Source organism: Macaca nemestrina, chromosome 4 (genome assembly GCF_043159975.1).
Source record: "Macaca nemestrina isolate mMacNem1 chromosome 4, mMacNem.hap1, whole genome shotgun sequence".
Classification (NCBI taxonomy): Eukaryota; Metazoa; Chordata; class Mammalia; order Primates; family Cercopithecidae; genus Macaca; species Macaca nemestrina.
The window spans coordinates 184,773,659-184,789,536 of NC_092128.1; the positions used below are offsets into that span (position 1 = coordinate 184,773,659).

At 48.5% G+C, this 15,878-nt stretch overlaps 1 protein-coding gene across 5 annotated transcripts in view; it reads right to left on the minus strand.

Moving 5' to 3' along the window:
• Positions 1 to 15,878, minus strand: part of LOC105472597 (PR/SET domain 15) — a 77,107-nt gene that overhangs the window by 32,169 nt on the left and 29,060 nt on the right. For all 5 annotated transcript variants that reach the window (XM_011725984.2, XM_011725982.2, XM_024790028.2 and 2 more), the window contains exons 6-11: positions 10,728 to 10,829; positions 4,435 to 4,665; positions 2,758 to 2,887; positions 1,312 to 1,493; positions 974 to 1,068; positions 170 to 257 (exon numbers count right to left, since the gene is read on the minus strand). In XM_011725984.2, the coding sequence (XP_011724286.2) occupies positions 170 to 257; positions 974 to 1,068; positions 1,312 to 1,493; positions 2,758 to 2,887; positions 4,435 to 4,665; positions 10,728 to 10,829 (828 nt within the window). The remainder of the gene's footprint in view (positions 1 to 169; positions 258 to 973; positions 1,069 to 1,311; positions 1,494 to 2,757; positions 2,888 to 4,434; positions 4,666 to 10,727; positions 10,830 to 15,878) is intronic.

Genomic DNA, 15,878 nt, shown 5'->3' on the forward strand with positions numbered 1-15,878 from the left:
CTTTAGGATAACAATGCTTTGAAGCAAAATGGACAGAGGGAAATGTTAAAAGTGAGGCTGTCTATTGGTGAAAACAATCTACTTTGGCCTAAAGTTCCCCAGCCTCTGCAGCGTATCTGAGAATCCGCACTGCACAGGGGCCGAGGGGAGACCTGACCGGCGCCCTCACCTGTCCTGCAGTTGTGGAACTCCAGCGCGCTCTCGATGCGGAAGGTCTTCTCACAAGTGCCGCACCGGTACCTGTACTCGCCGTCCACCTGGTCAGAGGGACACGCCGTGAGTGAGACGGCCCGGCACACAGTCCACAGAGGCCGAGCCCCCGACGCGCTGCCCGGGCGACTCCACGCCTGTGTCTGTTACGACTCTGACCTCCACCACCCTCCCGCTCTGTTTAGGAACACAAAGGATGCGTGCTCTTGCTGTTCACCTGCCTAGAAAGGGAACCCCACAACTCAGGGAGCCCCACTCCCAGCGCCTAACACTTCCATTCTCCTGAGTCTTCCTGCTGTGCTTGTGGGCATCTGACTGGGACCAGGGGCTGGCAGGTGGCCCAGGGATGCCTGGACACCCACAGCCCTCACCTCCTCTCATCTCTCCTGGGACTCTCTTCTCAGGGACGCCTGGGCACCCAGAGCCCTCGCCCGCTCTCCTCCCTCCCTCACAGCCCTTGCCCGCTCTCCTCCCTCCCTCACAGCCCTCGCCCGCTGTCCTCCCTCCTGGGACTCTCTTTTTTCAGGGACGCCTGGGCACCCACAGCCCTCCCCCACTCTCCTCCCTCCCCCACTCTCCTCCCTCCCCCACTCTCCTCCCTCCCCCACTCTCCTCCCTCCCCCACAGCCCCTGCCCACTCTCCTCCCTCCCCCACTCTCCTCCCTCCTGGGATTCTTTCTTCTCATTGCAACATGGTGATTTGGTCAGTTGTCTGCCTCATCCACACAACTGGGAAGAGAACCCTGGGCTTATTTCCACCCACCTCGTTCCTGCTATGCTTGTAAGACACGTGCTGCTTTAGGCTCTCTTTGCGGCTGAACAATTTTGCACACTCTTCGCACTTAAACAGCTTGTCACCTGAGGAACCAACCAACCGAGAGCTCATTCACCACTTAGAGCATTTACTGAGAGAAGCATGCCCACGGGGGAAACGCCCCCCCAGCCGCCTTACTCCCTCCATGCAAAGGGGCTGCAGAGATGATCGCCCACCAACCGCAGCCTCTCACTGGTGCAGCTCATGGGAGACGACCCAAGGAGAGGAGACTCTATGCTGTCCTCCCACCCCCGGCCCCGGGCGCCGGCCGGGCAGTGCAGACTCACCATGCGAGCGCACGTGCCTGCTCAGGTTGCTGCTGTTCTGGAAGATCTTGCTGCAGATGTTGCACTGGTAAACCCGCTTGTGCTCCCCGAGCTGTTTGATGAGCTTGCGCCGGATGCCGTGTCTGCTCGAGAGAATTAAGCTCCTCTTGAGTGTGATGGTGTTATTCTGATGATGGGTGAACCTGCCCGGGGACGTCAATAAGTTGGGAAAAGACAGGTGGGAAAAAAGTTCCAGGTTACAAGCAGCGTGGAAATGGCCTCCTTCCAAAACTTCCCAGCTAATCCCGAGCCTGTACCGAGAAAGGAGGGAATGTGCCCGGGCGTCACTCCCAGCTTCCAGGGCACCTGAAAGGGACGCCTTGAATATATAATGACATTAGGCAGCTTTAGCTGTAACAGCCACACACCTGACTGTGTTCTAACTCTGGCCACCAGAAAGCCTGGAGGTCAGTTTGTGCCTCAATTAGAATAACCACATCTGTTTTCTGCTCTTGTCACTCTGTCTTAACTCTCCTCTGTTTTACATATTATCTGTACCTGATTTTTAAAACTTCTTTTCCCTATTAAATGTATTTTTGATGGTAAGCCACCTGAACTCTTCTGGGCAATAAGATAAACTATAAATAAACAAACAGGTAACATCATTTCTGACATTATTTTGCCAACTATAAGAGGTGATCCAAAAAGGGTCCCAAAAAATGACCACCAACTTATTCAACTCCAGGGTAAAAATAACCCAAGAATCATAACTAAAACACAGGGCAATCTGTTAAATTCACTGAAATTCAAATAGCAAAGTGTTTTATCACAGCAGCATTGCGAAAGCTAGAAGCAACCCAGCTGTCCATCAATGGATGCACAAAAGATGGGGCATATGTACCATGGAATATTACTCAGTGTTGAAAAGGAAGGAAATTCTGACACAGGCTACACGTGGATGAGCCAGGGTGGAATAAGCCAGTCATATAAGGACAAATTCTGTCTGATTCCACTTCTATGACATCTCTAGAGTCATCAAATCCAGAGACAGAAAGTAGAATGGTGGGTGCCAGAGGCTGGGGGAGGGGGCTGGGGCGGGTGCTTAATGGGGACAGTGTTTCAGCTTGGGGAGATGGGAAAGTGCCACAGATGGCTGGGGGAGATGGTTGCCCAACAGTGTGACTATCCTGAATGCCACTGAATTGTGCACTTAAACATGGTTAAAATGGTTAAATTTATGCCATGCGTATTTAACCACAATAAAACGTTTCTTTAAAGCTGTTTTCACAGTGGATGCACCATTAAACTCCTGAGTTCCAGAACATTCCTGCTGCTTCCTCAGCAGGTCCGTTTCCACCTCCTCTCCTGGGGCCTTCCTGCTGGGAAGGTGCCTTCCCTCCAGAATGGCCTGGCTGCTGCCAGCACTGTCTGTCCACAGGATGGCCCCAGGTGCCAGGCAGGACTTACTTTGGAACCGAGCTGGTGTCAGTGGTGGTGGTGGCCAGCTTCCCCAGAACCAGCTCCATGATCCGCTCGTCCGGTGTTGCACTCACAGGCTCATCCGGAGGGACCTCGGTAATGATCTCTGCCACTTGCTCTGTACGAAGGGGATATGACAAGCCAAGTCACCACAAGAGCAGGGGACAAACACAGCCAAACCATGGTGACACATCGCCCCATGGGGACCACAGCCAGGCCACAGCGGTAGGCACAAATGTTGAGGTTTACACAGGGGAAAAAAGAAAAAAAAAACTGGCAATATTTTGGGATCCACACATTTACTAGTATACACAGAAAAGCAAAATGTTTTTCTTAGCCCAAACTGAAGTTATAATTTGTTATTCTTTTTTAAAACCACAACATCATAACATTACTTCAATCCCTCTTCATACCAACCAAAAATATTTTGGATATATAGCAGAAACTTAGAACTTATTTTCTGACAGAGATTTAGAAATGTTAATGCTTCTAATTAAATGTGCTAACATGAGTATAACCATTTTAGCTAACCATTTTGTACAAAAGTCAAAGATCACATCATCGCCAATACTAGAGACCCTGGCCAGAAACCTGAGACAAAAGAAATAGGAGAAGATTACACCAAAAAATTCAACCACTGGTTTCTAACACTTTGCCTACTAAATGTCTTCCCAACGCAAGTAAGAATTAGTGAAATATCTACCTGACCCGCTTTCCCCCGCCCCCCATCTTCTATGCCTATTCACAGAGACGTGGGGAGACTGGCCAGGAGGCTTTCGGGTGCTCCTAAATCAGCGCCCAGCAGTGCAGAGCCGAGAAGCTGCAGACCCAGAGTGGAAAAGGGGAGGCTCAGAATATTCCACGATGGCTGCTCTTCCCAATTCTCTCTAATTCATCGAAACAATAAGGACTTCTTTTCACTCTCACAAAAGAAATCCTGGTGTACCCCAGACAGTAAAAAGAAAAACTGCCCGGTGTCAGTAACAAAGGTGAAGGGGCCGGTGGCTGAGCATCAGATCTCGTCCTCACTGTGAGGCCCACCAGGTGTGTGCTGCAGGTGGCTTGGATGGGGGCTGTGTGAGGACCACAGGGACAAGAGCCTTGCAGGGACCGCACACCCTGGAAGAGGGTCAAATGCCTCTTCAAACCCAACTGAGGATGCCGCACAATCAAAGGATGAGGGGCCTGGGAGTGACTCAGCGCCCACCCACAGGTGACAGACCAAGCACTGTTCAGCGATCAAGGAGAAGGAGTCACAGATAAGCCATGTGGGCGGGTCTCCAGCCTGTATGCTGCCTGAAAGAGGCAGAGTCCATTCATGAGAAATTCCAGGATGGGTGGAATGAACTGGTACAGAAGACAGTCAGGAAAGTGGCTAACGAGACGGAAATGTCCTCTACCCTGACGGGGGTGCTGGTTTCACAGTTGTATCCATTTGTCAAAATCCACAACCTGTATCCTTTTTAGTGTGAAATGTATTACATGGAAATTGTACTTTACTAGAGTTGATTGAGAGAAAAACAGAAGGGCTTAGAGTCTACCTTCCACGAGGCCTTTTTACACTGAGTTTTCCTGCCCTGCCCTCTGCCCCCTGTCCCGCCAGCCCTCAGGTACCAGGAGGGCTGCACCCCACGCAGGTACTCATCCCAGGAATCCACTCATCACCTGCGGGTTCCTTGTCTTCCACGATGACTAGAGGCTGCTCAGCTTTGGACGCTTTGGGTTTTCTCCCCCTTCGAGGCTTTTTCTTCTGTTCTTTGGGGGCAACATTCTCGTTCTCGGGCACTGCAGGGGGTTCCCCCCGGGGTGTGTCCTGCTCCTTCTCGGGAGCTGCTGCCTCGCTCTGGCTGCCTGGAGGAAGGCTTTTGGCTTGTTCCAAGTGGCCCAAGAGATGTTCTGCAAAGAGAGATGCAAAGGCACCATGCAATTAGGAAACCTGCCACCGTCCACACCTGCCCTGGCCTCTGGTTCCCATGTGTGTTTGTTTTCAATCTCATTTGCCAACCTTTGTATAGGCAAGTGAACTTCATTTCTACTGTGTTATTTCCTCTGCATCCAACACAATTGCTATTTTTAAAAGTAAATTAAGTGGTAAAAGCAATGGTAGGTTCACCATGAGGGCAGTTTAGTGAAAAAAGCAGACACACACACGTCTACAAAGCAAAAACCTGAGAAGGAGGTATCAAAATATGAACGTGTCCAGGCACGGTGGCTCACGCCTGTAATCCCAGCACTTTCGGAGGCTGAAGCAGGTGGATCATGTGAGGTCAGGAGTTCAAGACCAGCCTAGTAAACATGGTGAAAACCCGTCTCTAATAAAAATACAGAAAGTTAGCTGGGTGTGGTGGTGTGCATCTGTAGTCCCAGCCACTGGGGAGGCTGAGGCAGGAGAACTGCTTGAACCCGGGAGGCAGAGGTTGCAGTGAGTGAGATCGCACCATTGCACTCCAATCTGGTGATACAGCAAGACTCTGTCTCAAAAAAAAAAAAGAAAAGAAAGAAAGAAAAGAATTGTGCCCTAGAACTGTGAAAGCCCTGGGAGACGTAGCAGAAGCAAAATCAAAACACTATGTAACACTGCTTCCACAATCCAGAGTGCACGGAAGGACCACTGTGGGGGCGGGGGAAAAAGAAGATTCCTTGCTAAAGAGCTTACCAAAACAACAACAAAAGCAAGAAAAGCCCCAGGAAAACTAAAAAATTAAGCAATGAGCCATCAGGGTGTCAGCAGACACATACACACACACAAACTCAGGAAGAATGGAATTCCTAGATAATAACACAAGTTGAGAGGAGAAAACTGGGGGAAAATACATTTAAATGAGTAAAGAAGTGAAAAAAAAAACATAAAAAAGGCAAATATAACAAGCTGTTATGAAAAATAACCAAATAAAACTTATATAAAATAGAGACCCAAAATAAAAACACAATGTATGGATTAAACAGAAAATTAGACACAACTGAAGAGAGAACTCATAAACTAAAATGAAGAGCTGCAAAGATTACCCAGAATGTAGAAAAGTGACAAGGAGCTAGAAAAATATGAGCAGGAGCTAAGAAGACATGAAGTGTAATATAACGAGAAGGTCTAAAACATGTACGATAGGACAAAGAGAGAATAGGGAAGGAAGGCTAAACAATGGGCAAGATAAGGGTAGGGGATTATCCAGAATGAATGAAAGACTTGAATCTTCAGATTCAAGATCTGAACAGGGAAAACAAATAAAAATAAAGACATAAATGATGACTCTGTTATAAATTGCAGAACTCCAAAGACAGAGGAGGTTTCAAAAGCAAACAAGTACAAGGCAGCGATTACTTATGAAGGAACAATTGTAATGACAGCAGACGTATCAAGGGCAACAATGGAAGAAAGTAGCATAACAACATCCTCACTGTGCAGAAAGAGAATAAGAATAAATCAAAAATTCAATATCCAGTGACAACCATTTCCAATGCAGATGGTTAAAAAAAGACATTTTGAGACAAAGACTGAAATAATGGCCACTAGCAGGCCTGCCCCAGAGGAAATTCTGAAAGGCAGTAAGAGTGATTTTAGATTGAGGGTCAGAAATATAAAACAAAGGGAACTAAAGTCAAAAAAAAAAAAAAAAAAAGCCATACATAAGGAAATTAGCAAACATCATTCTAGACAATTATAAATTCAAACAGGAAAAACAGAGCAAATTCGAAAATATTTAGAATTAAACTGTGGGAGGAAGACAGCCCACACATCAAAGAGATGTATATATACTCTACCTGTTAGATGAAGCATTTTAAATATACTTATTAAATCAATTGTGTTAACTGTGTGCTTCAAATCTATATTCCTGTGATTTTTAGCCTGATTTATCAATTAAGATGTATATATTAAAAGCCCCCACCATGGAGGCAGATTTTTCTATTTCTCCTTGTAGATCTGCCAATTTTTGCCTATTATTAGACTATGTTATTAAGTGCATATAAATTTAGATGCACTGTATAATCAAAATGTGGAATGCAGCTAACATGGTTCTTAGGAAAAAATCATCCAAAATGCTTACACGAGAGAATAAAACAGCTGGAAATTAATGAGTTAAGCATCCAACTTGTTAGAAAGACACAGAATGAAAAGTGTAAAAACGAAATAATAAATAAGAGCAGAAATAAAGTAAATATACAATAAAAAGGATCAACAAAGCCAAAAGTGGGTGCTTTGAAAAGACGAATGATATTGGTAAGTCTGGCAAGAAAAAATAGAGAATGCACAAATAACCAGTCCTAGCTGCAAAACAGAAAACAGCAGCCGTCTGTAACTACTCGTCCCCACCTATTATTGCCTTTCCATTTTTCAGTATTAGACAGCATCTATTATTTAATATGAAGGACAAGGATTTAGCTTTCTTATAGACTATACTCTCCCTCCCAAACGCTTATCTTCTCCACAATCCCAACAACATATTTATATCACTATTTTGGGGTAAATCAATAATCAGTGGATTCATAATTATGACCATAAAAATGTATTCACAACTGCACCAATATATGTTTATGATTCGTTTTTTGGTTTGTTTGCTTTTGAGACGGAGTCTCATTCTGTCGCCAGGCTGGAGTGCAGTGGTGCGATCTTGGCTCACTACAACCTCCACCTCCAGAGTTCAAGCAATTCTCCTGCCTCAGCCTCCTGAGTAGCTGGGAGTACAGGCAGGCACCACCATGCCCAGCTAAGTTTTGTATTTTTAGTAGAGACGAGGTTTCACTATGTTGGCCAGGATGGTCTTGATCTCTTGACCTCATGATCCGCCTGCCTCAGCCTACCAAAGTGCTGGGATTACAGCCGTGAGCCACTGGGCCCGGTCTTTATTTATTTTTTTTTTTTGAAACGGAGTCTCACTCTGTTGCCCAGGCTGGAGTGCAGTGGTGCAATTTCGGCTCACTGCAACCCTTGCTTCCCAGGTTCAAGCCATTCTCCTGTCTCAGCCTCTCAAGTATCTGGGACTACAGGCACACATCATCATGCCTGGCTAATTTTTGTATTTTTAGTAGAGATGGGGTTTCACCACGATGGCCAGACTGGTCTCGAATTCCTGACTTCAGGTGAACAACCTGCCTTGGCCTCCCAAAGTGCTGCCATTACAGGTGTGAGCCACCATGCCTGGACCAATTCTTTTTTTTTTTTTTTTTTTTTTTTTGAGACAGAGTCTCGCTCTGTCCCCCAGGCTGGAGTGCAGTGGCTGGATCTCAGCTCACTGCAAGCTCCGCCTCCCCGGTTCACGCCATTCTCCTGCCTCAGCCTCCTGAGTAGCTGGGACTACAGGCACCTGCCACCATGCCCAGCTAGTTTTTTGTATTTTTTTAGTAGAGACGGGGTTTCACCATGTTAGCCAGGATGGTCTCGATCTCCTGACCTCGTGATCCGCCCGTCTTGGCCTCCCAAAGTTCTGGGATTACAGGCTTGAACCACCACGCCTGGCCCTTTTTTTTTTTTTTCTAAGTATATATATATAACCTTCATTTTCTCTGGAGTTAATTATTGCCTTACTTTTTATTAATAACATTTGCTTACTTTTTTCTGTGTTTTTATTACTAACTGATCCCTAAACTCTGCCAGAAGTATAACTCTTTCGTCTACAAACATATCAGTTAATGCTCTATTTCCTTCTTTTCTTTTCCTTTTTGAGCCATTATTCCTGGAGCCCTTGCTGCTGCTCCAATCTGGACCAGGTGTCTGTCCTTGAACTAGGGAACATCTCTTGTCCTACAATCTCCTTCACCAGCAACCTGGGCATTCCCTTTGCTCCTTTCCCGCAAAGGATCCTCTCTTGTATCCTACACGCAGTGGACGTGTGCCATCTTTTCTGGCCATCCAGAACTGTGAAACATCCTTGTGATGTTTTGCTAACTTCTGAGCCCCACCTTTCCCAAAACACTCCTTTCCCAAACTGGCCCAGCACAATCCATCTCAAGAGGAACACACAACCCCTCAGCCTGAAAAAGAGAAACACAGCCCCTCCCACCTCAGGGAGGTCACACAGCCCCTCCCATCTCAGGGAGGTCACACAGCCCCTCCCATCTCAGGGAGGTCACACAGCCCCTCCCATCTCAGGGAGGTCACACAGTCCCTCCTATCTCAGGGAGGTCACACAGCCCCTCCCCCCTCACAGGGACACACACACACACACACACACACACACACACGCACGCAGCCCCTCCCCCCTCACAGGGACACACACACACAGCCCCTCCCCGCTCACACGCCCGCCGCCTTTGGGGCTGCCCCTCAGTCTCCTCCTTCCTGGGCTCGGCTTCCCAGTCCTGGGCTCCTGAACCATGGATTTTCTTGAGAAGCCCCCCAGCGAGAGGCTGCCACAGAAGGCAGAGCTGTCACCTGGAAGGAATGCTCGGGACTCCTCTGGTAATCTGGGTGGCAGAGGCTGGGCTGCCCAAGTACCTGACTCCAGCCCTCAAGGCAGCCGTCCTGTGGGCAGAGACTCCTGCCTCTGTTTACTCATCCCTGAAATGGAGTCACGGTTGTATTGCATGGTGTTGATACAAGGCAGTGTCTGCAGGACCTGGCAATGAGGGGTCTTAGTCACCATCAGCCTCACTGTAAGGGGAGCCCGAGTACCACGCCTTACGTAGTTGATGACATACAAGTAGAATTTGACTGAAAATATAAAGGAATTTCTTTTTTCTTCACTCAAAACTAGTTATCAGGAAGAAAAACAAATGAGCAGCATCTGTCTGGCTTTGTGGAGGGGACCGCCCAGTGCAGGCAGCACCCTCCCGCTGTGCAGCACCTACCATGGGTCTCCATGAGGTCCGCGGTGTGCTCTGCACAAACGTGGCATTTCTAGAAAACCCAACCGCCTGCTCTGCTATTTATGTCTTGGTGACAAACACAAAATGCTTCTCACCAAGCAGAGGGCAAAGTGACACGTGCGTAAATTCATTACAGCCAAGATGAGTAGGAGGTCTCAGGAACGTGTGACCAGGTAGCTAAAGTCTGCTGGTATCAGCATAGTGGCTGTCCCAGTCACTCCTCACAACCGCACTGCCTGGAACCCTGCCAGGCCTGGGGCCTCTGAGCATGTTCCACATGTGACAAACGCCACAAACTGTTTCCATGCGACTCCCCCATGGTTTATTTGACGCGAGTCTTTCTTCACTACACATTAGCCTCATAAGAGGCTTGTAGAAAAATCAGCTCCCTAAGACAAATAAACAAAGTTCCCAGGGCACTGCAGAAGCTGGAAATGTGTTCAATTCTTTCCCAGCCGCCTTAAATTGGTATGTCAACCTGAGTAGATAAAAATATTTTGCAGGCCGGGCGCAGTGGCTCACGCCTGTAAACCCAGTACTTTGGGAGGCCGAGGCAGATGGACTGCTTGAGCCCAGGAGTTTGAGCCAGCCTGGGTGAAACCCTGTCTCTACGAAAAATATACAAAAATTCGCTGGGCATGGTGGCACATCCCTGTGGTCCCAGCTACTCAGGAGGCTGAGGTGGGAGGATCGCTTGAGCCTGGCAGGTCAAGGCTGCAGTGAGCCATGATCATGCCACTGCACTCCAGCCTGGACAACAGAGCCAGACCTTGTCTCAAAAAAAGAAAAAAAAATGTCTGGCAGATAAAGAAACGGTGGAAGGGGCCGTCAAGCGGAAACAACATAGGCAAGACGGCACAACAGATGCCATGGCTGGCTCCTGGCCCCTGCCAGCGCCAGAGTCAAGGCGCCCAGCTGAAATGCAACTTCCACAACCAGGAGGAGTGAGGCCTGCGGGGGTTGGGGGTGGGAAGCGGGACTGCCCAGAAGCTTTAAACCCCGAGAAAGCCTTGGTTCTGGCGACTACACTGTGGGGCAGTGGGGCAGACAGGGCAAAGCTGGGGACATCCCGACAGCCACAGACAGGTGACAGCGTAAGTCAGAGGGAGCTCGACACAGGAGTTTTACAATGGGGGCTCCCCACACGTCTTCCTTACCGTTGAGGAGCTGCAGCTCCAGGAAGGTGGCGGAACACACTTTACACGCCCACTGGCTGGGCTCCGACTCCACGGGGGCGCTGTTTTCCGGGGTGCCTGCAGCTTCAAAAGACATGAGAGGAGAAGAAGGTGACCCCCAGGCAGCTCATGTCTCCCCGAATCCCGGCCCGGCGGAGAAGGGGTGTGTGCTGAGAGGTGGTGATGACAGTGATGACAGCAGCTGATGGGCCTGTGGTCACTCCACATGACAGACACCATTTTCAGAGCTTTACACACATGGTTGATTCGGCCATGTGACTGTCCCCTTTGCACAGATGAGGCAACTGAGCACAGAGACATGCCTGCTGCAGGGTCACCAGTTGCAGAGCTGAGAACTCCTCCAAGAAGCCAGTCCAGAGGGACCAGGTTTGTCCCTTACATGACTTCACGAGAAAAATGCATCCTAAAGAACCAAGCGTAATTCCCCTAGCTCTCACTGGCTCATAGAATAAGAGACAGTGGAACCCAAAACAGCCAGCCAGTGGCGCCCCCGTGTGTGGCTGGGCTGCTGCTCCCGCCCAGCGCTGTCCAGCAGACTTTCTGTGGATGACTGACGTTCTCCATAGCTGGTATCCAGCAAGGCAGCCGGTAACCAGATGTGGCTCATGTTCCAGGAAGTGTTTAATTTTACTAAATTTGAACTTAATTTTACACAGACACCTGAGATAGGGGGCCACTATCCCAGGAAGCACCTCTATCCCTCAGCCCACACCACACAGGAATCTGGGGAGAGAGAGCTAGGCTGAGAGTACATGACATGTGGTGTAAACCTGGCTATAAAGAGAACTACAGGCACCTTTTAACAAAAAAGTCACTGATGCTCTTGTGCAACCTAAAACTGGGAGGCATTTTAAGTGAGCGTGCCACAATCTGGCCCAGGCCAGTTTCTCTACAATTCATCTGGCAGCTCTATGGGCCAGCCCACGGCAGGACCCCTGCCCATCACTTTGACTCTAATCATGATACAGCCTGGATTGAAGTTCATCACCCACGGCAAACTCTAGGGGCCACTCCCAAAGACAAACTCTCCTGGGTCTTTAAAAAATAATCCAGAACTACAACTGCACATGCATTCAGCGCTAGAAAAAAACATGTATCTTTTCATATCCAAAACCAGCACTAAAGATGCAATGAATAAAAGGAAAAGATAGAGATTACTGCTATCACCGTTTGCAAGCATGTTCTGAGTTTTCATAAGATAACAAGAAGAGGTATAAATGTAACATGAAATTTTTTGTCATACTAAAAATAAAGAAAGAGCAGAAAGAGCGTATGTGTGCGGGGGGAACCCTGCCAGCATGGCACTTTTCCGGGACATCCCGTCCCCACCAGCTTCTGCTCCCTTTTACGCTTGCTCTCTGAGAATCCACTGCTTGAAGAATCCCAAAATATCAAGGACAAATGGAAATCAGAACCAAATTCCCATTTCTCACTCACCTTCCCAAACATACACAGGTTCCAAAGAGAGAAAGACACTCACATATAAGTTTCAGAAAAAGAGGACAAGGGCCCAGGTTAGCTGAAAGCCACCACTTCTGAATAAGGAGAATTTCTTCTAATCCACGTGGGCCCTTGTTTCCGGCAATAAGCCTCCACACCCCCACAAGCGCCGGTTCTCCTCAACTTGGTGCTCAGCTAAGTAAAGAGGACTAGAAAAACTTGTCATGATGACTATCCGCTCATCAAGAGAAGTACTCAGGATTTTCTGAATATTAATTGTAAAAGATAAGAATTCTTAAGAAAAAATATTAGTTAACAGGAGGCAATTCTTGACTGCCAATCATTTAAATATCCAACAAAAGAGAAGTGTCTCAACAAAATCTAACACCATACAGCTTTAAAGTGATGCCAGAGATAGTACCAGTAGGGAAAAGGCTTAAGATGTGGTGAGCCAGACTGTGCACGCAAAGAAAAGCAAGCAGTAAGATGGGAGGTGCAGCGAGAGCTCCGCTATGCAAAAACGCAGAGTTTTTTTTAAAAAAAGGAACAGCAAAGCTACAGCACAGCAAACAGTCTGGCATTCCAGTGGGCAGGGCTGACTACAGGGCAGCACCAGAGAACTTCCTGGGATGAAGTCGAGGTCTGTAAGTCAACTGTGGTGGAGTTCAGACAACTGTAGACACTCAAAAGTCTCTAGGCCGGGCGCGGTGGCTCAAGCCTGTAATCCCAGCACTTTGGGAGGCCGAGACGGGTGGATCACAAGGTCAGGAGATCGAGACCATCCTGGCTAACCCGGTGAAACCCCGTCTCTACTAAAAAATACAAAAAACTAGCCGGGCGAGGTGGCGGGCGCCTGTAGTCCCAGCTACTCGGGAGGCTGAGGCAGGAGAATGGCGTGAACCCAGGAGGCGGAGCTTGCAGTGAGCTGAGATCCAGCCACTGCACTCCAGCCTGGGTGACAGAGCGAGACCCCGTCTCAAAAAAAAAAAAAAAACAAAAAACAAAGTCTCTAAACTGGCAGGGACAGTGGCTCACGCCTGTAATCCCAGCACTTTGGGAGGCCCAGGCGGGTGGATTACTTGAGGCCAGGAGCTCAAGACCAGGCTGGGCAACATGGCAAAACCCCGTCTCTACTAAAAAATGCACAAATTAGCTACGCGTGGTGGCATGCGCCTGTAATTTCAGCTTCTTGGGAGGCTGAGGCATGAGAATTGCTTGAACTCAGGAGGCAGAGGTTGCAGTGAGCCGAGATCACACCACTGCACTCCAGCCTGGGCAACAGACCCAGACTCCATCTCAAAAAAAAGCTCTGAACTGTATACTTAAAATCATTGAGTCTTACTGTATGTAAACTATATGTCATCAGTGCTGGTTTTGAAAATACAGGGGCCAGTGAGGTGGCTCATGCCTGTAATCCCAGCACCTTGGGAGGCTGAGGCGGGCGGATCACTTCAGGTCAGGAGTTCAACACCAGCCTGGCCAACATGGCGAAACCCCATCTCTACTAAAAATAGAAAAATTAGCTGGGAGTGATGGTACATGCCTGTAATCCCAGCTACTGGGGAGGCTGAGGCAAGAGAATTACTTGAACTGGGAGGTGGAGGTTGCAGAGAGCTGAGATTGGGCCACTACATTCCAGCCTGGGTGACAGAGCAAGACTGTCTCAAAAAAATAAAATTAAAATAAAATAAAAAATACAGGCCGGGCGCAGTGGCTCAAGCCTGTAATCCCAGCACTTTGGGAGGCCGAGACAGGCGGATCACGAGGTCAGGAGATCAAGACCATCCTGGCTAACACGGTGAAACCCCGTCTCTACTAAAAAAAAAAATACAAAAAACTAGCCAGGCGAGGTGGTGGGCGCCTGTAGTCCCAGCTACTCGGGAGACTGAGGCAGGAGAATGGCATGAACCCGGGAGGCGGAGCTTGCAGTGAGCCGAGATCGCGCCACTGCACTCCAGCCTGGGCGACAGAGCGAGACGCCGTCTCAAAAAAAAAATAAAATAAAATAAAAAATACTAGAAAATGTGAATCATATGGCAACAACAGTTGAGTTAGAACAGTGATGCTCTGTGTGACTGAACAGTTTCCCCAATGTTATAAAATGTGTTTGTATTTTACTTTTTTCATCAGAAAGGTGATTTTGAAAATTTTCTCTCTTTGAAACCCAGGTGTGTTTCAGAAGGTGAGTGAGAAATGGGACTCTGGCTCTGATTTCCATTTGTCCATGATCTTGTGGGATTCTTCAAGCAGCAGCTTCTCAGAGCAAGTGTAAAAGGGAGTAGAAGCTGGTGGGGATGGGATGTCTCATAACAACGCTCTACTGGCAGGGTGCCCCCACCACACTCTCCTCCTGGGCCCCATGCTCTCTCCCATGAAGATCCAGGATGCTTCTTGGGCTGCCCCCTCCATCAGTCAGCAGGTTCAGGTTCTTGTAAAGAGAGAAAATCAATCTTAATGTGAGCTCAAAAAAAGATAAGGCCAGGCACAGTGGTTCACACCTGGAATCCCAGCACTTTGGAAGGTGGGAGGATTGCCTGAATCCAGGAGTTCAAGACCAGCCTAGGCAACACAGTGAGACCCATCTCTACTAAAAATTAAAATTAAAAAAATTAGCTGGGTGTGGTGGCACATCCCTGTGGTCCCAGCTACTAGGGAGGCTGAGATGGGAGGATCACTTGAGCCCAGGAGGGCAGCTGCAGTGAGCCACGATCATGCCACTGCACTCCAGCCTGGGCGAGAGTGCCAGACCCTATCTCAAAAAACAACAAAAAAAGAAAAGGAACTAGAAAAGTAAATCCACTACCAGAATAAAATAAGTAACTTTTAAAGGGATGTGTTACTGCTCCTTTAGTATAAAACCAAACTTTTCTCTGTATTTAGAAGACAGCTCTGCTGATTTGCAAAACTGACTGATTTCTATACAAAGATGTATGTTTGGAGCAAATGAAAGAGACAGAATTAAGTCAATGAGTCTTAGGAGCTCTCACGCTCACCAAGAAAGACTCGGCCACCATAATAAGTAATTTACAGGAAGACGATTCCTGGGTTCGTCGGCCGCCAGTACGGTTCTAGGAGCACACCAATGGCCCTGGAGGCCACTCACATCACTCTGCCTATGCCCACTGGGCCAGAGGTGCAACAATGCCACCAAAGGCCTCCTTTCCTCCCATCACGTAGGAGCGTTCTCTCTGGGAGTGTCCACCCCAGAGGCCGTGTCGCTGAGCAGGAGTGGAATTACACAGTTACCCTAGAACTCCAGGCCTTCACGTGTCCAGTCTAAACAGTGAGAACTGGGCAAGTGGCCAGCTTTCTAGATGTTTCTAGCCTCTCTTCGAAGGTCTTGTTATCTATTGAGATACTCATTTCTGAGAAGTGGGCAGTGTTGGGCTCCAGTGCATAGCTTCAGCTGGGGGAGGTGCTCAACACACACTCAGGCTCTGGTGGACCCCGGGTGCACTGGGCAGGCAGGGCTCTAGAAGCACCACTGTGCCTGGAGAGGGACCCCTGGCGGCTCAGGGAGGAGGGGCCCAGGGCAAGGAGCCAGGTAGGTGGCAGAGGATGAGAGGCAGTGTGTGTGTAGGTAGCGGGGGTGATGACGCGGCTGCTGGGTTGCTGTTTGAACAATCAGCAGGTGGACCCCAAGGAAAGCCCACCAGGGCAGCCGGCGACACT